At 39.5% G+C, this 24224-nt stretch overlaps 1 protein-coding gene across 8 annotated transcripts in view; it reads left to right on the top strand.

The window, feature by feature from the left end:
- Window positions 1-2195: 2195 nt before the first annotated feature.
- Window positions 2196-24224, top strand: part of Ptbp2 (polypyrimidine tract binding protein 2) — a 65907-nt gene continuing 43878 nt past the window's right edge. For 6 of the 8 annotated variants that reach the window (XR_001783719.2, XR_375549.2, XR_001783718.2 and 3 more), the window contains exons 1-2: window positions 2196-3641; window positions 5309-5339. Coding sequence is in view for 4 of the 8 variants with exons in the window: in XM_006501732.2 (XP_006501795.1) it covers window positions 3634-3641; window positions 5309-5339 (39 nt within the window). In the remaining 4 variants the exon portion in view is untranslated. The remainder of the gene's footprint in view (window positions 3642-5308; window positions 5340-24224) is intronic. The other 2 variants (NM_001310711.1, NM_019550.2) reach the window with 1 other exon arrangement.

Genomic DNA, 24224 nt, shown 5'->3' with positions numbered 1-24224 from the left:
TATAGGGCAGTTAGGAATAACTTTCTTCATGATAAAGAGGAACTTATTGCCTTTACATCTATTTTACATCCCATGCTCGGTGCCCAGCAACCTAGTACCTAGTATGGCCCCTCTTTGATTGTTTCCCTTCTCCAGGGGGTTTGCATAAGCTTTGACAGCTTCTCAATGTCCTTTTCTCTACTTTGAGTTCATATTACCTTTTCAAAAATGAAATACTATTAATTGGTATATTATTATTTCTCTTGTTAGACTGGAAAACTAACTGATACTCCAGTACCCTAAGCAGACTAAGAATAAAATGTTATGGAAGTGAACATGGTCCCATTTCTTACTTTTATTGCATCAGTATTAGACCTTATTTTGGCTTAGCCTAGGCTGAAATTTAGATTTAATGATTGTTCACATAAGTGAAAAATTTTCTGTGAAAGGTCAAAACAGTTACCATTCGGATGGAAAAGAACACATTACTGTACTGAAAGAAGATCTGGGTATGAAAAGAATACTGTCCAGCCACTTCACTTTTTATTGCCCTATTCTGTTAGGACTTCATAAACATGAATTGAATCTAGTCGGCATTTACAAGGGTTGGCCATCCTCCACTGTTTAATAATCCAGCCCCTAGTTAACCTACACAGGCACACAGATTGACATATGGGTGGGACTTTACAAATTTGCCGGTGACATTTCCCCTGGTTTATTCATTTGTACGAGTGCCAATCTAATTTCATTACTGACATGTTTAACCTTTGTGAAGAATCTCTGTACAGATACAGCTATACGGATACGGGCTGCCTCCGAAGTTCCAAAAGCCAAAAGTGTGGCCTGTTCCTTCTGCAGAGAATAGTATCAGTGACAGGAACAACAACCAATCACCAACAATCAAGGCGATAGCAGCACCGCTTCTTAAGCATTGACTGCGGCCAGGCTGTCAACTGGACACCAATTTGGATGATGACGTCACTCTTAATCTCATTTTCATGAACTTCATCCTTGGGTTATGCTGACCATGTCCAGTGTCACGTAGCTAACAAATGGAACATCTCAAACGCGAAGCCAGGCTTTCATGGATATGTTTTTGTGGTATATAGCACACAGGGATTACAGTCTTGTCCTGCTACCAGATGCCTACAACTGCAGGTGCTAGCAGCCTCTGTATCTGTTATTTCATTCTGTACGCCCATCTTCCCAAAACAATGTATGATAAGCTAACCTCACACTATTCGTATATTAGACATAGCCAGAGATTAACAATACTAAAAACAGAGTAACTGCACAAAACATACTCAGGAAAGACATGGGAATATGTTTCCTGTCTTGAAATACTTGGTTGCTTGTTCACCTCCAGGGAAGCATTTTACGATTTCTTGACATATGACACTTTCTTGGCATACGGATTGCCAGGAGCACTACTCTCGTGCTTTGGGAGTTGAGGTAACTAAGGAACTCCTTCCTGCACATACAAACCTTGAGATAACATGATAGTTAAGCTGATCGAAGACACCTGTTCATTGAATAAGCTAGCTGGAAGATAGCGTGTTTAGCCTTGATACACTGAACATAGAGGTGACCCATGTCCTGACTGGAGAGTGAGATGGAGGCGATTTCATTATGCTTTACCTCAGAATGGTGCAGAATTTTAAACTATAAATCATGTCTAGATTTTACACTTAATATTTCCCAGCCACGGTTTACCACTGAACAAATGGCTTGAAACAGAAACCTCAGGTAGATGTCCAGAGGAGCCTATTGCTGTGTGCTGATACATCAGCATCATTCCCAACTTTAAACCCTTATTTCTTTACTACATTTTAAAATCTAGTGCTTTATGTGTCTTGCCTTGCGAACTACCTCACATATTTCCTACCGAAGTGTTGACTTAAATAAGCCAGCATATTGACTGTGCTGTGGTTTGCCCTTATACTTTATTAGAAGACCAACAAAAGGTTGTAGTTTAGTGAACATCTGACACTTGACAGAAGTTCTGCTCTTCTTGACCCAGATTGTCTTCCCTGAGATAAAACGAGAACCAATTATCAGTGTTGATTGTGCCAGTGCGAAGAAGATGGAGAATGCATCCTGGATCCCCTCCCTCCCTCCCTCCCTCTGGGAGCATACAGATTTAATTGTTGAGTTGAAACTATGTGAACAAAACCACAACCCATGAAAAACTATTATTAATGGAAATGATAATGGGGCCTTTACGTATCATAAGTCAAAAGTATAGATAGAAGGGAGGTGTTGCCGGAAATTAGATTTTTAAAAAGAATCGACAATCCCTAAGGCAAATCAAGACTATTTGACCAGGTGGTGGCTTGGAAACGTTCTTAGAGCAACAACAGTGCACATATGTGTGTGGTTGTTGTTGATTGCCTTTGAAACAAGGTCTCACTAAGTTTCTTCATCCTCTGGAGTAGCTGGGGCCAGGTTCTGACTTATCTTTTAAAAATAATATACAATCTCCCATTTAGTGAGGTGAAATTCCAGGTGGTAAGGGCAAGAGGCTTCTTGAAGGGGACGCGGCAGATCTGGAGGAGGTATGGAGGACACCTGGACAGACACAGTTGGTAAGTGCTGGAGGAGGTAGGGAAGAGCAAAGGGTGGTGCTGGCATTAGTGGCATGCCGGGAACATTTTCCGAAACCAAATGTTGCTGGGGCTATGATACAAATACATTAAAGAAGAACGGAAAACATGTTCTATGATATTAAGACCTTTAGTTCTATGGAAAAGTGATTTTTGTCTAGGCCGTTTTAACATTTTCATCCCCTGTAACTAATGCTAACTCAATTGGCCTCCTCTTTCCATATCCCCAAATGTTGGAATACAGGAACGCTTTCTGCCACCTCGCTCGCTCAGCGTGTGGCCATTCCCATGTAGGGATCTTGGAATATATGTTTTTCCTAACAGATGCACAAAAATTACCAACCCACATGAGAATCACCTTTTCTTCCTCTTGGCCTGATTGATTCCAGGTTTGTAAGCAAACACTAAGCTGGTGAGCAGTCCTTAATTAGGAGATGTTGTTATATTTTCCTAAGCAATGGATCTTGACCAGGGGGGTAAGCTCTTTGAGGATGAAGAATTTGTAAACGAGGTCTAGGATGCAGCTATAAAGTCTTTTTCTCTAGAGCTGAGAGGGCGAAGGGTGCCCGGGCCGGGCCTGGGATTGGTCCTTTGTGGTAATAATGCAGCTTGAGGTTGGAAGGAAGAGTGGAAGCAGCCTGAGAGCAGCAGGGTTGCAGTCCGGGCTAGCCTGAGGCACACACGGTGCAGGCTGCAGGCTGTCCCACTCACACCGCCCACGGAAGAGAAAGAACCCAGGTCAGCCAGCCACTGCAGCGGGCTCGTCTCCGAGGGCGGGAGGCAGTGCGCGCGCGGGCGGGCGGGCGGGCAAGCGGGCGGAGGCAGCCAACGGCGGAGGCGCCCACTCCCCCGGTCCCTGTGCCCCGCCGCTCGTCTCCCGCCGCCGCCGGGCGCCCGCGCGCTCGGCTCTTTCCGCCGCCGCGCGCTGCCCCGTGCGCTCCGGCACCTTCGGCAATTTCCGTCGGGCCCTGGCCGCCATTTTCTCGCCGCTTGTGTGGCTCGCTGGCTGCGTGGCTCGGTTCTTGGGAGCGAAGCTTTGTCCGGTTCGGCAATGGACGGGTAGGTACCGGGAGCCCGTGAGGAGATGGGCGAGGGAGAGGAGGCCGGCGAGGCGGCGGCCGGGATCCGGGTCGGGTCGGGTCCCGGGAAGCGGGGCTCGGGCGGCCCCTCCCAGGCCGCGCCGCCGTTACCCAACCCCCGCCCCATCACACACACCCCTCCCCGGGCTTCCCTCGGCCGCTCCGGCTACCGGCTCGAACCGCAGCCGCGGCTGGGAGGCCGGGGAGGCCTCGGGGCTGCTGTGGGGACGCGGGGCGGCCCGACTGCGGGGGATGGGGCGGGAAGCCCGGGGCGGCCCTGCCCCCTCGGGAGCCATGTCGACGCCGCGGGGAGACCCGAACCCTGGGGTGGCGGCGGCGGCGGCGGCGGCGGCGCGGGCGCGAGCGGGCCAAGCCGCGGAGGCCTGTGCGGAGCGCGAAGCCTGAGCGAGGCCCGCCATCCCCGGCCTCGCCCGAAACGCCGCGGCCGGAGCGCCGAGTGGGAGCTGCGGGGAAGGGGAGGGCGCGTGGCGGCGGGAGGGAGGAGGGCACATGTCACACTCCTTTGTTTTCATCCGAGTCTGGGAGCGGGGGCGGGAGGCCATCGGAATGCCTTTACCACCACCACAACGACAACAACAAGAATTCGGGGCTCGGCCCACAGGGCCCAGAAATTAAGCCATAAACAAAACCAAACCCCCATGAAGTGTTGGAGAGGCAGCATCAGTCACATGGGCAAAGGCCACAAGCCACGCAAGGCAGACAACAGATAATCCACACAGGGTTGGCCTTCCCCCGCCCCCTACTTTGATTAGTTTCTGGAGGAAAAAAAAATACAAAAATAAAAACAAACACCCCCCCCCCCACACCAGCCCCCCAAGCAAATATGGAACATGGATCAGAGTCGTGTTGCATCTTTGGAGAGGCTGGGCGTGAAGACCGGAGGATGCTGAGTGAGATGAGAGAGCTGTGAGAAGAAAAGAGGAGGCTCACCAATGTCGCGCCCTTGTTAACTCCACATCCCGAACGACCCAGTTCAACTCATTGTTCAGAGAAGGGGGCCACAGTTCACAGCCCACAGAGAGGAAGGGGCACGAAAAGAGACCCAGTGAACATGAACCTTTATTAAAATTGAGGGTCTGGATTTGACGAGTCTAAGAAAGTAAAATCCGAGTTTATTCAATAGGTTATCAGTCTAGAGTTAGTTATCTGGTGTTTTAGAAGAGATAATAAAAAGGCTTTAAACATCATTGCCACAAATTACCTTAATGGGATATTATTTACCACAGGAAATGTAGCTTTAGACATGTGAATTATCCCCAGACAGTTTTCCAATTTCCAGATTTTGTTTAGGTTACCAAAGAACTCACTCAACGTTGCTGATGTCAGTATATAAGCACGTTAGGAATAGTATAGTGTTTCTGCATTTTCATCTTGCTGTTAAAGGTTCTTAAAAATGATCATAAACTGACTGAAACGTCGAATGGTTCAAAATTATTTCTAAAAAAAAAAAAAAACAAAAAACAAAAACAAAAAACCTCCAGGTAAATAATAGTTAAAAAAAATTATCACTGAGCATCTGTGTATTGCCAGGGCCTGGGTAATTTATAAAAGATCTTAAAAGTTTTAAAGTTAAGCATTGATCATTAGAAGAGTAAGAGGTTGACACTTTTATTTTTTCCTTTACAGAATTGTCACTGAGGTTGCTGTTGGTGTGAAGGTAGGAGATTATGTTTGAAAGTAACGTGGAAACTGGGGATGTTGGATATGGTACCATTGTAAAGAGTGGAAAATTTCAGTTAGCCTTGACAACAAAAGCCAAGCTTAAAATATTTCCTTTAATTTGTAAAGTCAGAGTCTATAAACAACTGTACAGTTGGATATTGATAATGACCATGGTATGTTAATTACTTGATAATAAGCAGATTTTTTTTTAACCTCTTTAAGTAGTGTAAAGTGTTAGTTTAAAACAGTTGACTCTGATTAAAGTGAAATGTGTGTGCTAGGCATGAATCACACTGGTAATCAGTTGTCCTGACATGGAAGAAGGACACAGTTGCTTTAAGTCCTTCCAGCTTGAGTTGTTGAAGAGCTTTCTTGTGTGTGTAGGTTTTTCCCTCACTTCTTGGGTAGAAAAACTGCTCAGCCCTTACAATTGACTCCATGCCTACCATCTGGCACTTCCTTGAAGGCATAGACAGACCTTTTAGTGTCTTGGTGCATTACAGATTGGTTGGTTGCAAGCCTTTCCACCTTGTTAGGACAGATTCTTTGTCTTTTAACTTATGCCCAAGCCTGTAATAGGATTTCTCCTGTCCCTCAACCTTAATTATAAGTATAAATATAAAACCCCATGCATATAAATACCCTTAGGAGAACTGTAAGTGTACCTGGTTTAGTGAAGTTGACCTTCAGTATTTTTCTTGGACTTTAAAAAATTATGTTTATGATGGTTTAATCTTCAGAATAGGTTAGGAGATGTTACTGTGTTTTCTATGATAATGATCTAGAGGCCCATGCTTTAATATCGTGTAGAACATTTAGTTTCATTGACAGTCATGTTTTTCAAGTTGAGATATTAAGAGCTTTGAAGTCAGGAATAGGTCAAGAGTACAAAATGTCTTGATATTGTAGTTATTATCCAAATAGATTTCTTCTGTGAATTATATAAAAGAATAAATGATTACAAGGTACTTTGTCAAAATGGGTTAACTGATAGCTCTGTGGTCTTTTACTAGAGGATAAGTTATAAAAATGAGTTAAGTAATAGCTCTGTGGTCTGTTACTTGAAAATTGTATAAAAATATTCACTACCCATTCTAAAATGTTTAATATAAAATTTTGTAAAGTTAAAGTTCATTTTTTATCATTTTCTACTATATTGGTTAAATTCTTATATTGTTTGCAGCAGTTTGTACGGCACTTAAACTTTCTTACAAGTAAATAGTTGTAAAGAAAGTAATCTATGTGCGTTTTTAAAATAATTGAAACTGTAGTATCCATTTCTCCTTCATTCACAGTTCAGTTGCTTAGGTGTAGATGTGTTAAGTTTTTCATTTTTAAAAATTACTGATTTGCACATTATCATGCATTTCTTATTTTTTGTAGAATCCTGACCTTTTCAAATTTTTATTTTGGTATGACATAAACTGCCTGTATTTAAAGTATGCAATGTCTCATTTACACACACACACACACACACACACACACACACTTACACACACTTACTCGTATTTAAAGTATGCAATGTCTCATTTACACACACACACACACACACACACACACACACTTACACACACTTACTCGAGTGGGCGAAGCCACTACTACAATCGAGGTAGAAACCTGTTACTCATAGGAATGCCCTCCTGCCCCTCTGTTGTCCCCTTTGCCTTGCCTCTCCCCAGAAGCGAGTGATCTGCTTTCACTGCAGATTCGCTTGTATTTTTAGAATTTTAAATGAATGGACTCAGGGAAGTCTTCTGTTGTATTCCACTCAGCAGAAGCTTTTAAGTTATTTACACGGTGTTAGTGTTCTCTTCCCCACTGTTTGCTTAGTGTCATCATGCTATATGGTAACTAAAAACCTGTAGTGGGCATTTGTGTTTGGGGGTATTATAAAGTTGCTATGATCATTTCTGCACTTTTTTGTGCACATATGCTTTTATTTCTCTTGGGGTCCATTGTTAAGAATGGCTGAATCATATGTTAGGCATATGTTTAACTAATTGAGAAACTGCAGCCTCTTTTCCGCAGTGGTTGCACCATCTTGCCACCACCAGGATATGAAAATTTCAGTTCCTCCAGAGACTTCTCAGTGCTTTTTAGTGTTTAGTGGGTGTGAAGTGATAGTTTAATTGTGGTTTTAATTCTTATTTCTGTATGGTATCTGTTATGAGTGTTTTCAGTGTGCCTTTTGCCAGCTGTTGTTCTCTTCTTCCTTTTGTTTTTTTTTGTTTGTTTGTTTGTTTTTGTTTTGTTTGAGACAAGGTTTGACTGTATAGACCAGGTTAGTCTCCAGCTAGAAGTCTGACTGACTGTCTCTGCCTCCCCAGTGCTGGGATTAAAGGCTTAGATCACCATGACTGGTGAGTTATAGTTAGGGTTCTTTAGAGGAAGAGGATTTACAGAAAGAATCAATGCCCACCTCCCATATCTACATATACATGTGTGTGTGCGTGTGTGCGCGTGTGTGACTTTATTATTAGAGTAGCTTATAGGTTGTTGTCATAGAATTTCTATTGCTGTTAAGTTACACTGTGATGGAGACAACTCTTATAAGGAAAACATTTAATTGGGGCTGGCATAAAGATTCAAAGGTTTAGTTCATTATAGTCATGGCAGGAAGCATGGTGGCATGCAGGTAGACATAGTGCAGGAGAAGAAGCCAAGAGTTCTACATCTGGATTGGCTGGCAGCAGCAGGGGGTTCGGGGGAGGGAAGGAAGAGGGAGGGAGACAGACACACACAGAGAGACATAGAGAATCACAGACAAACCTGGTTTGAATTGAAGCCCCTCCGCATTGACACCCTTCCTCTAACAAGGCCAGGAACCCTCCTTTGAAATAATAGCTTTCCCTTTGAGCCTAGTGGCCATTTTCATTCAAATGACCACAGCTGTGGTTCTGTTAGTCTAACAGTGGTGTCTCCCAGACCAAAAGTTCAAGAATTCAGTAATAGTTAAGTCTAAGAGGCTACTGTTGTCAGCTGGTCATGTGCTCACATCAGAATCCTGAAGGACTAGGTTCTATAATGCCAGTGAAAGAATGCCTTTCAACATACATGAACTTGCCCTTGAGAACGAAGGCAAACAGGCAAAAAGCAAAAGTGTCTCTCCTCCATGCCCTTCAAATTGGCCAGCACCAGAAGTTAGGTCTTCTGACTTCAAAAGATGGAGATGTAGGATAGGTCTTCCTGCCTCCAGTGAATTAATTAAGAAAAACTCCTTACGGGTCTGGTCTACCCACCAGCTTGGGTTTGGTTAACTCCAGGCTAGTCAAGTTGACAATCACGGATAGCCATCACATCTAGCTTGTTTATTTGTCCATGTTTCTAAGATACTGTTTTACGTTTGGATTTTGTCAGGCTTCATTCTGGACTTGTTTTTATTAATTGAGTAGATTGCACAAATTTTCTATTACCTTCCATTCTCTATACAGCACTTGTGAAGAGCAGTAGTTACGCTGCTAAACTCCATTTTAGTTAACTTTTTCTTTTATGGATGGTTTAGTTTGTCCTATTTAAGCCTTTCCTACCTAAAGTAAAATGACTTTTTTGTTTTCTAAGAGTTTTCATTCCAGTTTAATACTTAGGTCTCTTCTCCATTTGGGAATTACAGTTTTTCAGGACCTCTGCATTTTGTTACATTGACACACACACACACACACACACACACATCAAAAACCTAGAAGGAAATAAGGGGGTAGAGAGGAGGACTACAGTATGAGAAGCAGGGAGAAGAGAGAAAAAGTCAAGAGTCCCACAAAACAGGTTGAGAACGTGGATTGAAAAAATTTATTTTAGATATTGACATCAGTTTTTCTAACAATGCTAGAAAATGCTTTCATTAATTAGTCTTGCAGCTTTGTCAAAAATAAGTTGCCTTAAAAAGCTTTCCTATATATGATTTTATGTCTGTCTTCTCTGCTGTGGACTGTGTTTATCTATCTAGATGTCAAGGGCATACTGTTGTAAGCATTAGTTCCATATTAACTCTTGAAATCAAGTTGCCTTGCTCTGCCAACTTTGTTGTTTTTGCAAAGTTGTTTTGGCCCTTCTGAGTCACAAAAAGCATACTGGAATCCTTCTGTATTTGGCTTGAATTGGTGAAGCGATTTGAGAAGAACTGACAATTTACTATTGAATTTTCCTATCAATGACAGAATAAAGCTTATTTCTTCATTCACATAGGTCTTTAAGTTTGGGGCATTGGTTTTTATGATTTCACTGTGAAGTTTTATATGTCTTTTTGTTTTATGTTGAGCTCATCCCCCAGTTGATGTGTTTTTAAGAGTTCAACTTCGATTGTTTGGGGCAAGAGTTTAGAAATATGATGTGTTCTTGTTCTTGCTTTCTGCACTTTTACCAAATTCAGTTTGTTAATCTGATGTTTGTTTCAGATTCTAACAGAATTTTTACATTTACCATTGATGACCAGCTGTTTGGTTGCCATTTTTTTCTTGTCTGTGAGCTGTAGTAAGTGTTAAGTTGACTGGAGGTGGTAAGAGTAGCCAGTTTTACTTGTCCTTTGATTTAGGATGAATAGTCTATCTTCCTGACTCATGAATTTAAGCTCTATGAACCATCCATTAAGGAAGGAATGCCATTTTAAAGTGAGGCTCTGTAGGTCTGGGGCTTGCTCTCTCTGTGGGGAAGTTTTAAGTTACATACTGAGCATCCTTTATGCTTTTTATTGTCCTTCTTTTCTTTTCTTTTCTTTTTTTTTTCCTTTTTGAGATAGGATCTTACTGTTATTTTTTTCCAACCTAAGACTTTTATGTAGATGACACCTATAGGAGTCTCAGGTCTGCCCTCTTGGGAAGCTGGCACTACAGTTGTGCGCCTCTGCACTTAGCCCTTCTCCCTGCTTTCCAGGTTAGAACCTGCAGGAACTTGAGCGCTCTGCATTCTTACACTGATTATTCATGTGTTGTTTTGATTATTGATTCATAGTATAAATGTTCTCACTTCAGCTTCATGAACTTTTCTGTCAATTTTTTTGTCTTCATTGATTCTTTTTCCTTCTTTCATTTCTTCATGTGAATGTATACTTTTCCTTTTTAAAAAAATTTTATTTTTGATTTTTTTAAATTAATTAATTACTTTACTTGAGACAGGTTCTCACTGTGTAGCTCTGACTGTCTCGGAATTCATTGCGTAGACCGGGCTGACCGAGAGCTCACAGTTGTGCTCCTCCCCTTGCCCCGCCAAGTGCTAGGAGTAAGGTTCATGCTTTCTCTACCAAGTGGTTTTACTTGCTGCTCTGTTGCTATGACAAACACCATGGCTGAAAAAGCAGCTTGGGGAAGAAAGGTTTATTTGGCTTACAAGTTAGTCATCAAGGGAAGCCAGGACAAGCTAAAGCCAGGAACAGAAAGAAGCAGAGACCATGAGGGAGATTTCCCATAGCTTGCTCTGTCAGCTTTCTTATACATCCTGGGACCACCTTTCCAGAGGTAGCACCATCTTCAGGGAACTGGGCCCTTCCTGTCAATAATCAACGAAAACACCCCATAGATTTGCTCCTAGGCCTGTCTGATGGAGACCGTTCCTCAGCTTAAGTTCCTTTGTCCTGGGCCTCTTCTCTCATGTATGTCAGATTGACAGAACCTAAGCACACACAAACCTTTTCTGATACAGGGTTTAGCTATTCTATCCCTCTTAGTGATGCTTCTATGGCATCCTCTAGATCTTGACTTGCTTTTCATTGAATATGCTGTCTTATATTTTGTTCGTATTTAATACTGCACGTTTTGTTGCAGACTTGTAAATATGGCCAGATTTATAGCAGTTGGCTTTTGTTTGTTTGTTTGTTTTTGTTTATTAACTAAAAATCAAGGTCTGTTTATAAATAGAGTGATGATAAAGTATTCCTGTTGTTAAGAGTAGCTTGCTTTTTTACCAAATTGGATTCTGCTCTAAAAATAACACATTCATCTGTAACTCACAGTTTAAGTTGTACTATAGGACTATTGAATTCTTCTTCATTGGTTTGCTTTCATGAGTAATTAAATAATACCAAGCATGTCTTTTTTGGTAATAGTTGAATGTAACTTTTTTTTTTTAAAGTTAGCTTTTTTTTTTTCCATTTTTTATTAGGTATTTAGCTCATTTACATTTCCAATGCTATACCAAAAGTCCCCCATACCCACCCACCCCCACTCCTCTACCCACCCACTCCCCCTTTTTGGCCCTGGCATTCCCCTGTACTGGGGCATATAAAGTTTGCGTGTCCAATGGGCCTCTCTTTGCAGTGATGGCCGACTAGGCCATCTTTTGATACATATGCAGCTAGAGTCAAGAGCTCTGGGGTACTGGTTAGTTCATAATGTTGTTCCACCTATAGGGTTGCAGATCCCTTTAGCTCCTTGGGTTCTTTCTCTAGCTCCTCCATTGGGAGCCCTGTGATCCATCCATTAGCTGACTGTGAGCATCCACTTCTGTGTTTGCTAGGCCCCGGCATAGTCTCACAAGAGACAGCTACATCTGGGTCCTTTCGATAAAATCTTGCTAGTGTATGCAATGGTGTCAGCGTTTGGATGCTGATTATGGGGTGGTTCCCTGGATATGGCAGTCTCTACATGGTCCATCCTTTCATCTCAGCTCCAAACTTTGTCTCTGTAACTCCTTCCATGGGTGTTTTGTTCCCAATTCTAAGGAGGGGCATAGTGTCCACACTTCAGTCTTCATTCTTCTTGAGTTTCATGTGTTTAGCAAATTGTATCTTATATCTTGGGAATCCTAGGTTTGGGGCTAATATCCACTTATCAGTGAGTACATATTGTGTGAGTTCCTTTGTGAATGTGTTACCTCACTCAGGATGATGCCCTCCAGGTCCATCCATTTGGCTAGGAATTTCATAAATTCATTCTTTTTAATAGCTGAGTAGTACTCCATTGTGTAGATGTACCACATTTTCTGTATCCATTCCTCTGTTGAGGGGCATCTGGGTTCTTTCCAGCTTCTGGCTATTATAAATAAGGCTGCTATGAACATAGTGGAGCATGTGTCCTTCTTACCAGTTGGGGCATCTTCTGGATATATGCCCAGGAGAGGTATTGCTGGATCCTCCGGTAGTACTATGTCCAATTTTCTGAGGAACCGCCAGACTGATTTCCAGAGTGGTTGTACAAGCCTGCAATCCCACCAACAATGGAGGAGTGTTCCTCTTTCTCCACATCCACGCCATCATCTGCTGTCACCTGAATTTTTGATCTTAGCCATTCTGACTGGTGTGAGGTGGAATCTCAGGGTTGTTTTGATTTGCATTTCCCTGATGATTAAGGATGTTGAACATTTTTTCAGGTGCTTCTCTGCCATTCGGTATTCCTCAGGTGAGAATTCTTTGTTCAGTTCTGAGCCCCATTTTTTAATGGGGTTATTCGATTTTCTGAAGTCCTGAATGTAACTTTTTGTTTGTTTTTTAAATAAGGTATGTGTTTTTAAAAGTTGGGTGTTTTAAGATTTTGATTAAAGTCTTTTTTAGTGCCATAGCATGTACCTTGTGCTACAGGTTTTTCTAAAAATGTCAAGTTTTCTAACATAATATCTATTGAGTGCCAGCTCTGTGGAACATAGACTTGTAAACAGTGTGTTGAGTTGTATTCCATTGTTGAGTTACATATTAAGTAGTTCTCAGTTAATGCATAATGACTATGAAAGTGTCTTGGGCTATGTTTATAATTCATGAACAATTTAGCAGTAAGTAAAAAGATAAATACTGATTTTATTTTACCATATTCCTATTTGTTGGGATAGACAAAAGATCCAGTCTGTGGAGGGATCCCGTCTCTTTGGAGACTCAAGGGTTTAAGTAAATGCCATACAGCTATGGTAGGGTTACTTTTCAGTGAGAGTGGGTCCTTGGAAATAGTAAGCTGTTCTTCCTAGGAGATGGGTTGAGAGACATGGGAGGCAATGACAAGTCTGTGGTGACTGGCAGAAATGCAGTCATTTAGCACCAAGTTTAATACTTTGAATGGTGTTTTTCTCCCCACCCACCCTCTTTCTGTAAGAGTACTGGTCAACAGTTTTTTCTCTCAGTCTAGCAAAACAAAATGAATCAAAATATAAAGGAATATTGTTGGTTTTTAAACATACACTTGTTAAATGAACCTTATTTTAATAGAAAAAAACCCTACTTAGTAACCTACCGCCATTCCACCTCACCCGCATACTTCACAACTCTAAGAAGTCTTTGTGTACCACTACCAGTCAGTTAACTGGAAATGTAGAGAACATAATAGACCACAGTAGACTATAGCAAACAGTTGCAGGCCATGGGCAGTTCTGTAGGTTCTATAAATGTGTATCAGTTCTCTGCAGCAAATGAGAGGTAATACTTAAAAAGGGTAGAGTAGAGCCAGGCATGGTGGTGCACGCCTTTAATCCCAGCACTCTGGAGGCAGAGGCAGGTGGATCTTTGAAAGTCCAAGGCCAGCCTTATCTACAAAGTGAGTTCCAGAACAGCTAGGGCTACACAGAGAAACTGTCTCAAAAAGTCAAAAAGAGGAAGAAGGGAAAAAAAAAGGATGAAGAACTTCTGGGTAAAAAGATGTTGTGAGAGGTATTAGTCAGCTCTTACAGTGTCCTTATATAAAGTTCAGATCCTGCCAGGTAACAAACCCTGTAAACCAATAATGTTCATGAAAAGTTGCACATTGTAATACAGACTTAACTTCTGACAGTACTAAGAAGTTACAAACTTTTATGTATCCGAATAGGTTTATAGCTGTTGTTTTTAAAGGAAACAACTGAAACGTTTACCCAGGAAGCAGCATAGGTGCCTGGAAGTTGTTAGAGAAACTGGAACAGATTTGAGTGTGGTGAATCTCATATTTCAGCTATGTGTTCAAGAGTCCTATGACTAGTAATTGAATACTAATAGTTTCAGATAGTATCATATTCAAATACAAATTTATAGAAAGAACTCATGTAATGACTTTATACCTCATTGCTTAAAAAGTGAGGATACTAACTTTATTCCCTAGTGCAGTGATTCTCAACCTTCCTGATGTCAGGACCCATTAATATAATTCCTCACGTTGTCGTGATCCCTAACCATAAAATCGTTTTCACTGCTACTTCATAACTATACTTTTGTTACTGTTATGAGTTATAATGTAAGTATTTGATATCAGGATATCAGATATGTCACCCCTGTGAAAGGGTTGTTTGACCCCAAAGGGGTTAAGGACCCACAGGATGAGAATTACTGCTCTAGTGCCTTCCACTGTTACGAATATGTTAAATGTTTGCCACACAGAGTCTCACATTTTGTCTAATTTAAATTGATCTTGAACTATTTTTCATTAAAATACATCAAAAGTTAAGGATGTATATTGATTACATTGACAGTATTCTTTTTATACAGTAAAAGTTAAAATAACTTAATGAGTAGTTTTCCTTTTAGGAATTAAGAAAAGCCAACATGTTGATTAATGTCTCTTAGAGCTCTTTTTTATCAGTTTATTCCTATACCCAGTCCTTCGTACTTTCTATTTCCACCCTTTAGTCTTCTGTTGCTTGTTTCATATGCTCCTTATATTTTCTTCATTAATTATGAACATATAAATTAGATGAAACTTGATCAAACTTGATACAGGTTTAATATTTAGCAAGAATATCTTGCTATGCTATGTCATTTCTGTTGTATTATTTCTGGAGGAGCAGACTGTCTTCATTCCTTTTGTGACATTCATCAGTAGGGTGAGATGTTGTCAGTTTGACATACTCATTATAGAATGCTCCTATCATTTATTCACTTTCAGTAACAAGTGATTGTGTAATCCTACTGGTGTTGTGAAAATAACATGGTTTTTCTTCATATATTAAAAGTCCACTAAGAATTGCTCATGAATTACATGTTTACACTGTAGCCACATGCAGTTTTTAAAACTGAAGCAGGATAGATTTTATTCTCTGATAGTTTCATACATGAATATAATGAATTGTAGTTGTTATTCCTCTCTCTTTTACTGTAACCCTCCTTCCTGAGAAGTCCTCTCCCTGGGTGGGAGGCGACTCACTGGAGTATGGGAAATTTACCAGTGGCTGCAGCACTGAAAGACATGGTGCCCTCTCTCCCAGCAAACACTGACTGCTGATGCTTCCTTGGGGAGGGAGGGCTTGGGTCTCCTAAGCCCCTCCTCATCACAGTTTTTCTAATGATCAACCTCCAGTGTAATTAGTGTGGCCTCCTCCTTTTTTGTTATTATTACCATTTGGAAATTAAGATTTTTACCTTTGTTTTGTAGTCTATTGTAGTGACTATTTTTAAAATGTTATTAAATCTTGGGCAAGTGGAGTTTCAAATACCAGTAACTTTTGACATGTGGTTGAAGTTTGAGCCATGCTTTTCAAAAGTCCTTGTGCCCAAGGTGTAGAAAATGCTCCCGAGCAATCACATAATGATGTGCCAAGGGATACTTGCTTTAAGGTTGTTTCTGTTGCACCACTCTTTCAGGAGCAGTTAGCAGTTTTTGATAGAAATATCTTATAAGTTCATTCAGTATTTCTCATTCATACTTAAAGCTACACTGGTTTTGATTATTTGAGTTTTAAAATACTGGTTTTGTTTATTTGATTTCTTTTTCAGATTTATTTTGTGTGTTTGAGTGTTTTGCTTACATGTATGTTTGTGTATCATGTACATCTTGGAACTGGAGTTACGGGCAGTTGAAAATTGACATGTGGGTACTGGGAATCAAACGCCAAATCCTGTAAGAACAAGTGCTCTTAAACACTGGGCCATCTCTCTAGCCCCCTCATTTTATGCTTGTATCTCTTGTCCCTGAAAAATCTTGATTGCTAATATTAACCTTGGTATACCATGAGTAGCACTTTAAGAAACACTAGCTTACCACATGTAGCACTAGCTTTTAAAAGAGACACTACTTTACTAAAAGCCATATTAATACTATACTAACATTATTTAAAATAAAGATTTTTTTAATAATCATGTTTTTGACTTTAGGGCATATTTCATAGAAGCCAAATGTAGTTATTGAATTTTAAAGTTTATTGAAATTATTCTCTGTTCTACCAGCAAAATAAAGAGATTTGTTTTCAATTTTGGATTAAATTAAAAAATTTTTTTTTAACTATCTTTCCTCCAATTAAAAAAAAAAAGACCCAAAACAAGCTACATTCAAAGAAACTTAGCTCACCCTCTGTATTCTTTAAATGTGTATTTTCATTAATTGATTGGTTTATCCAACTCATTCATTACATGCACATGTAAATTCTTCATTTTCCTTCCCACCATAGGTAGAAAACATAATGCATAATGTCTTATATCTTGGCATTTTCCTAAATGACACCTCCTGGAAAACAAACCATGTCTTCTGTACACTGGTTTTACTCTTGCCAGAATGAAAAATAACTAGTATTTATTTAGAATAAGTCCTAAATATGAAATTGTTGGATCAATGTATAGTACAAATACAGTTTTACTGGATATCCCTAAATGTTTTGTGTGGGGTGGTTTTTGCTACCCAGAAATACAAATGCCAGAGTCTCATATAATAGTACGAAGAGGTTTTGCAGTGTGTGCCTGTAGCCCTAAGTAGGTGGTAGGGGAGGCACAGGACCTCGCTGTTGTAGAAAAATCAGGTAAGCTCTGGGTCCCAATGAGAGACCCTGTCTCAGGAAAAGAAAGAGTTGGAAGTGTTGCTAGTCTGGTGGGTGAGAAAGTATCCAAATACAGAATTAATTTGGATTTGTTTTACTATGAGGAAGATTAAACAGATTTTCAGCTTATGATTTATACTTCCTCTGCCAAGATCTTCAAGTTTTTAAGTCTGTGTTTGAAGTTTAGATTTCTTTTTTGATTCAGTTATTTAGAATTTATTTCAAAATTGTATCTGGTTAAACCAGTTGAACTTGATTGCATTTTTCTTTTTCACTATGCTTTTCATGAAAGGCATCTTACTGTGTTTGGATAAACATGGAATGTATTAGAGAGCTTATATTCCAGTAGATTTCATGGACATCTAAATAGAATGAATAAATCAATATTAGGATGATTTAAGGAACAAAACAGATTTTCAGGCTACTGTTTTGACCTATTTTTCTTGAGTCTTGAGGCTCTTTGGCCAGAATGAGTATGGCCCATGCTTTCTGCCTTTGCATATCTCGTGCATAGATTGTCTTTTAAAAATAATCGATGACTTAGCACTTAAGAATGCTTGCTGCTCTTCCAGAGGACCCAGGTTTGGCTCCCGTGATTCATATCAGGCATCTTATAACCACCTGTAACTTCAACTTCAGGGGATATGTCCTGGTTAACTTTATGACACAAGCTAGAGTAATATTAATTGAGGGAACCTCGGTTGAGAAAATGCCATAAAATCAAGCTGTAGGGCATTTTCTTTTTCTTTTCTTTTTTTTTTATTACATATTTTCCTCAATTACATTTCCAATGCTATCCCAAAAGTCCCCACCCATTCCCATATTTTGGCCCTGGCGTTTCCCTGTACTGGGGCATATAAAGTTTGCGTGTCCAATGGGCCTCTCTTTCCAGTGATGGCCGACTAGACCATCTTTTGATACATATGCAGCTAGAGTCAAGAGCTCCGGGGTACTGGTTAGTTCGTAATGTTGCATCTACAGGGTTGCAGATCTCTTTAGCTCCTTGGATACTTTCTCTAACTCCTCCATTGGGGGTCCTGTGATCCATCCAATAGTTGATTGTGAGCATCCACTTCTGTGTTTGCTAGGCCCCGGCGGCATTTTCTTAATTGATGATTGATGGGAGAGAGTTTAAACACTGTACTATCTCTGGACTTGTGTCGGGGGTTCTGTAAGAAAGCAGGCCGAGCAAGCCATGATGAGTAAGCAAGAAAGCAGCATCCCTCCGTGGCCTGCACATCAGCTCCTGCCCCTTGTTCCTCCTGTGTTTGAGGAAATAAGACAGTATTTAACACTTTCCTTTATAATCAGTGGGTACCTGTACACATGTGCCATAAACACATGCTGACACATACATAAAACAGTAAATGAATCTTTAAAACAAGTCTTGCTTGTTAAGTAGGAGAGATGACCAGAACATGAGCCAAATTTTATGTAGCATCAAGTTGTATCTGTTGCTTGTGAAATAATTTTGTGATGGCTTTTAAAACATTTATTTACTTGTGGGATTGTGTGCACCATGTTGTTCATTGTACATGTGGGGTCAGGAGACAACTCCTGGGAATATCGTAACTTTCACCTTCTATTGAACTTCAGCCGAGCTATCCTGGAAGTTGCAGGACAATTCCTGTCTCCATGTTCCATCTTTCTGTAGCAGTACTGGGATTACTACGGATGAGTGACTCCACGTCCACCTTTATACATGGGTTCTGGGGACCTGAACTCTTGTCATCAGGATTGCCCCATTTTACCTGCTGGTCCCTATTCCTGGCCTTGTGTGATATCTTAATCTTCAATTTTGATTGTAGTTTGTTCTGATTTTTTTCTGATCATTTGGTTAGATGTTATTTCACAGAAGTGGCTTATTCGGGGTGATTAAAATGCCTTATTTTTATTCATTGTTTTCTCCCTGGAATCAATTAAATTTATTTGTGATAGTATTAGCAATCTCCAATCTACCACTTAAAATGTAAGTGCTACATATATGTGTATGGCTGTATGCTCTTTTCTTTACCTACCTGGACATTTAGCACAGGTGTATGCTAAAGATTTTTTTCTTTCAAATATAATTTTGTCATGTAATTGAAAAAGATAATACATTTGTTCTTCCATGCTCATTGGCTTATATGGTCTGCATTCAGGTAATCGTGTATTGAAAACCCTGCCTTTAAATTGGTTGCGTATGTGAAGACTTTTCTTGTAAACATGTCGGATATGTACAATTTATATTATGTTTTGTAAGTAACTTAAAGACTTTATATGTTGGAAGATGTGTGTAGGTTATAAGCAGTTATGTCATGTCATACACAAGATATGAGGATTCACTCATTTTATGTCACTGAGAATCTCAAAACTTAATTTCTCCCTGATATATATATATCAGGTATATATATGTGTTTGTGTGTGTACACACAGGTATATGCAAATGTACAAATGTAATAGATTTTTAAAAAATAGTTACCCATGCTTTGTCTTTTTGGGGGTAGGGGAAGGGTCTCACACTGTGGTTTAGACTGGCTTTGAACTCATTATGTAGGCAGTCCTTCTGTCTCAGTCTCTCGAGTACTGGGATTACCCATGTAAGCCAGTACACCTGACTCTGGCTGTGACTTCTGTTTTGATTCAGTGAAGATTTCAGTAATTAGCCAAATTATATGTGCAGTTGCATAATACTGTGGAGAGCTCTTCTGTGAAAATGTTCAAATTATCTCATTTGGTGGATATTTGTGATAAGGATTTAAAGTTGAACAGTGCTGGTGTATGCATGGCCGTTTTGAGAGTGTACACCAAGGCTTGAGTGTGTTAAACTTTACCTAGCAGCAGTGTGTTATTTCCTAGGGTTTCATTCTGATTTATGTCTTGGATAAGTACAGAAGTGTTACATTTCAAATTGTTACTGACACTGTTTTATTGAGTTTCTTAATTTTTGTTAGTCTCATGGTTTGTGTTGTGTTGTGGGTTTTTGGTTGTTGTTTGCTTGTTTTTGTTTTGTTCCTGGTTGTTTCCCCCTGATTAATGGAGTGTACATTGTTTTTGGCATCCATCCATCCACACACACCCATCTACCCACCTGTCTGTCTGACTGTCTACCTACCTACCTACCTACTTACCTACCTACCTACTTACCTGGTTTTTAAAGGCAGGGTCTCTTTGTAGCCCTGGTTTCCTGGAACTCTGTAGACCAGGCTGGCCTTGAACTCAGAGATCTGCCTGCCTCTGCCTCCCAAGTGTTGGGATCAAAAGCTCCATATTTTTAATATTTTTAATATGGAGCTTTACATTAACCTTTACATTTGCAACATCAGATACATTTCATGCACTTATCCAGCGCTAGGAAGAAAAAAATGATCCAGGGCAGAATCAGAATTAGAAAAAAAAAATAGCCTTATATTTATCTCCTTTTAGAACTCATGTTCATTGTCTGAATTTAGTCCATATTCATCCTCTAAATCCTTATATTTAGCTTTTCTTGTGGTCTTTCTAACCTGTTACTTTACCTACATGTACATTTGTTTACCTATTATGTATTGGCTACATTTCACATGTGAGAGAGAATGCAGGTTTTTGTCCTGAGATTGTGTGATCTTGCTTAATACTATACATTCTAAGTCCATTTATTTTCCTGCAACATTTTTAGCTTCATTTTTCTTTAGGACTTAGTGTGTTTTCTCTCTCTCTCTCTCTCTCTCTCTCTCTCTCTCTCTCTCTCCTGTGTATGTGTGTGAACATACTTGTATATCACTATTATCCATCCTTCTGTCGATGGACACCTAGGTTAATTTCTGTTGTTTGTTAAAGTAAACAAAGCAGCATTAAACATGGGGTACAGATCTTTTTATAGAAGGATAGGGCATTCTCTGGGTATCTATGCCAAGGAGTGAAATAGTAGTTCTTTTTTAAGTTTTTGAGAAATCTCCAAATGGTTTTCTACAATAGCTGTGTTAGTTCACCCCAATCACTACCAACAGTGAGTAGAGTCCTCTCTTTTCACACCCTCTTCAAAATTTGATGTGAGATTTGTTAATTATAGCCATTCTTACTGAGGTGAGGTGGTGTCTCAAAGTAGGTTTCATTTGTGTTTCCTTTACTAGGGGCATTGGATGCTTTTATATAGTTACTGGTCATTTTCATTTATTTTTTGAACACTGTTCATTCTTTGCTAGTTTTTGATTTTCTTAGCATGTGATTTCTTCAATTCCTTGTAAATTCAGATATAACCCCTTGTCTGAAGCATAGTTGGTAGAGATTTTCTCCCATTTTGTTGGCATTTTGTTGGCTGTTAATTCTGCTAATTGTTTCCTTTGTTGTATAGAAACCTAATTTTTTTCATACAGTGCCATCTGTTGATACTTGGGGTTAGTCCCCGTGTTGTTGGTATTTTATTTCAAAAGTTCTTTTTTACTCTGCTGTCTTGAAAGCTATCTCCCATGGTTTACCAGTGTTTTAATATGGCCACATGTTCCATTTGCATGTTGTTAAAATTATATGAACACATTTCTTGCACATTTTATTTTTTTCTCTTGTTCTTCTGGCTGTCTTTTGTTGATTGTTGAAAGCCTGTTGGAATATGTTTGGAAAACAAGCTTAACTTTCTTCTTTCCCATACCCAGTGGCAGTCAACACAGAGTACTGACCCCATAAAGATTGAAGGCTTTTTTTTTCCAGCAAACAATAATTCTTTAATAACATTATTCTCCAAATAACTTCTGACATAATCCCTGGAGAAAGCCTTAGATTCCATAGGTTGAGGGTTCCGTCTTCAGATTCTCTCCATCTTGGGATGCCTGTCAGAAGCCCCTGGGTTTTTTTGCCTTGCTTTTGGATGTGTGGTTCCCACAGCTGTCCTGAGATCACTTAATTTTCTAAAGAAAAAGACTTAGAATGTTAAGATTAAGATGAAGAGGTGCTCAAGATGAGAGGGGGATGTAGAACTTTTCTACGGAGCCATTCTCCAGAAATCTCTACACACTAAAAGTTGGAAACAATCGAAGACTAGTCCTTTTTGGATTTTTATGGACGAGGCTTCATTACATAGGTTTATTGACCAAACCATTGGCTGATGGTGATCAACTTAACCTTTCCCTGTCCCTCATCATCCTTCTTGTTCTTGCAGTGACCAACTATCTTGAACCTGCCTTGAGCTTTCCACTCATCAGCCATCTTGGGAGTGTCATGAGTTTTAGAGCTGTATGCCAGACAACTGAACTGAAGACCTTGTGTGTATATGTGCACATGTGTATATTCACAATATCACACAGAACTTATTAAACTTACTCATTTTATTAGTTTTAGTAAACTTATTAAAGAATATTGTCTTGAATTATTTCAGTTATTATTTGAGGACTTTGAGACTATGTACTGATAGGATTTTACCCAGTATTTCCTTTTAGATTTAGTTTCTTTATTAGGGATCCTTGAAATAAAAATTTTCTAAAGTTTCCTTCTGCTGGTGTAAGAAAATGATTTCAGCAAGCCACATTTCTTTGATTTGCTTGTATGATCCCTGCTTGTGTTCTCCCCCCCCTCCCCCCTTGTGATGATGTGTAACTGCTGCACTTTCCCTTTCTGCTTGGGATTCTTCTGAGGTTTGTAGTTTTAGTCCTTAAAATGTAACTTTTGGATGTCAGAATCTACTATGTTTATTGGCTGTGTGATTTAGTGCTTTTCTAGCCTTTAATAGGTACTTAGTGCTGTGTCCTTTCTCTGTATCAAGGTTGAGTATGTTTTTTTTTTTTTTTTTTTTTGAAAGTCTAGCTTTTCTCTGGAATTGATAGAGTTTTCTTTTTTCAGGTCATGATTTCCTAGGCTTGCATCTTAGAGTAGGAAGTGCTTGGATGTCAGTCTTCACTCTAGCAGGGCACATGGACTTTTCAACTTCTGCTTACAGTTTTTGCTTGCCTTCTTGGCAACCCTAAGAACTCTTTTTTGCCAGCGAGTAGTAGATGATAGGCTCAGTTATGATAGGAGAAGACTGATAAATAACAGAAGAAACCCTGACTCGTACCTTTGAAACTAATGGCAAATGACTTGCCATTTTTTTTGAACCATATTAATTTCTCTCAGAAATTTCAGTTCTTGTGAGCCTTCTGTAGGATACATTTTTTGAAATGATCACTTGTAGCATAGTAGATGTCGATGTTTCTCTGGTCATACTCATTTATCAAGAGACATTTAAAGCTAATTTTGACATATGAAATTTTTAGTTAAATGTAAAACCAGTTGACATCTTAAGATGAACAGTTTTAAAGATTACATATTCTTAGTACAGGTTTTGATTCTGAATTTAAAATTTGATTCTAAAAGTTTGATTTGTTTTCAGTAGCCATCAAATGGAACAGTCATCATTTATTATTATTTTATGGTTTTTATAAAGTCCAAGTTAAAGAACTAGGTTGACTAAGATAGTTCATGTAAAATTATTGTACTAGACAGTGTGTTAAACTGAACAGCATTGTTGTAGAGTCATTTCTCTTGGTCATGGTAGTGGTAAGCCTTATTCTCTGAAAGGGTGAGCATAATTCCTTGTACAGAACAGCTGTAGATACAGTCCTCAGTACTTGTCAGTTCCAAATAATAAACTGTGTATTCTGACAGAATATGTGTAAAATGTACTCTCAACAACAGGTATGAAATAATAGGATGAAAAAAAAAGACTAATATACAGGGTTTTATTTTTTTAATTCCCAAAAGATTTTGCCAAAAAGATTTGTTGTAGAGAAAAGGAAGAGAGTCAGCCTTGTGCATGTAGAGTTAATTACGAGTAAAGGCTTGGTTTCTCTTTAATTTAGAAGCAGTATTTCCTACCCATTTCTTAGTAGTTCCTATGAACCCCTAGGGTGAAAAGAAATCAAGCAACTTGAAAGATACCATGATAATGCACTTTGGAAAGGATGCCATGTTTACTTTTGGAAGCTGGGCTTTGTGTGGGTTAATGGTGGATGGTTCGGCGTCAGAAACCCTTCCAAATGGTTGTGTGGCTTGTTTGGGTAAAGAAAGCACCAAAGCTCTCCAGCCTGTTTGCCTTTAGAGTCAGATGCAGAATGATTGACTGATGGGCTGACTTTATTCACTATACGAAACCCCAGTCCTGTAACTGGGAGCCAACTTTTGTGTATACAGTAACTTGGTTTCAACTGTCTTTTTATATTTCATAAGTTATTATCTTGATTGTTGTATTCAGCTTTATTCTGATAAATTCATTAATCCAATATTTTTTAGTTATTTTAAATATAAATGCCCTTCTATGCTAATATATACA

Source organism: Mus musculus, chromosome 3, assembly GCF_000001635.26.
Source record: "Mus musculus strain C57BL/6J chromosome 3, GRCm38.p6 C57BL/6J".
NCBI classification, from domain to species: domain Eukaryota; kingdom Metazoa; phylum Chordata; class Mammalia; order Rodentia; family Muridae; genus Mus; species Mus musculus.
This window is presented reverse-complemented; position numbering and strand designations above follow the sequence as displayed.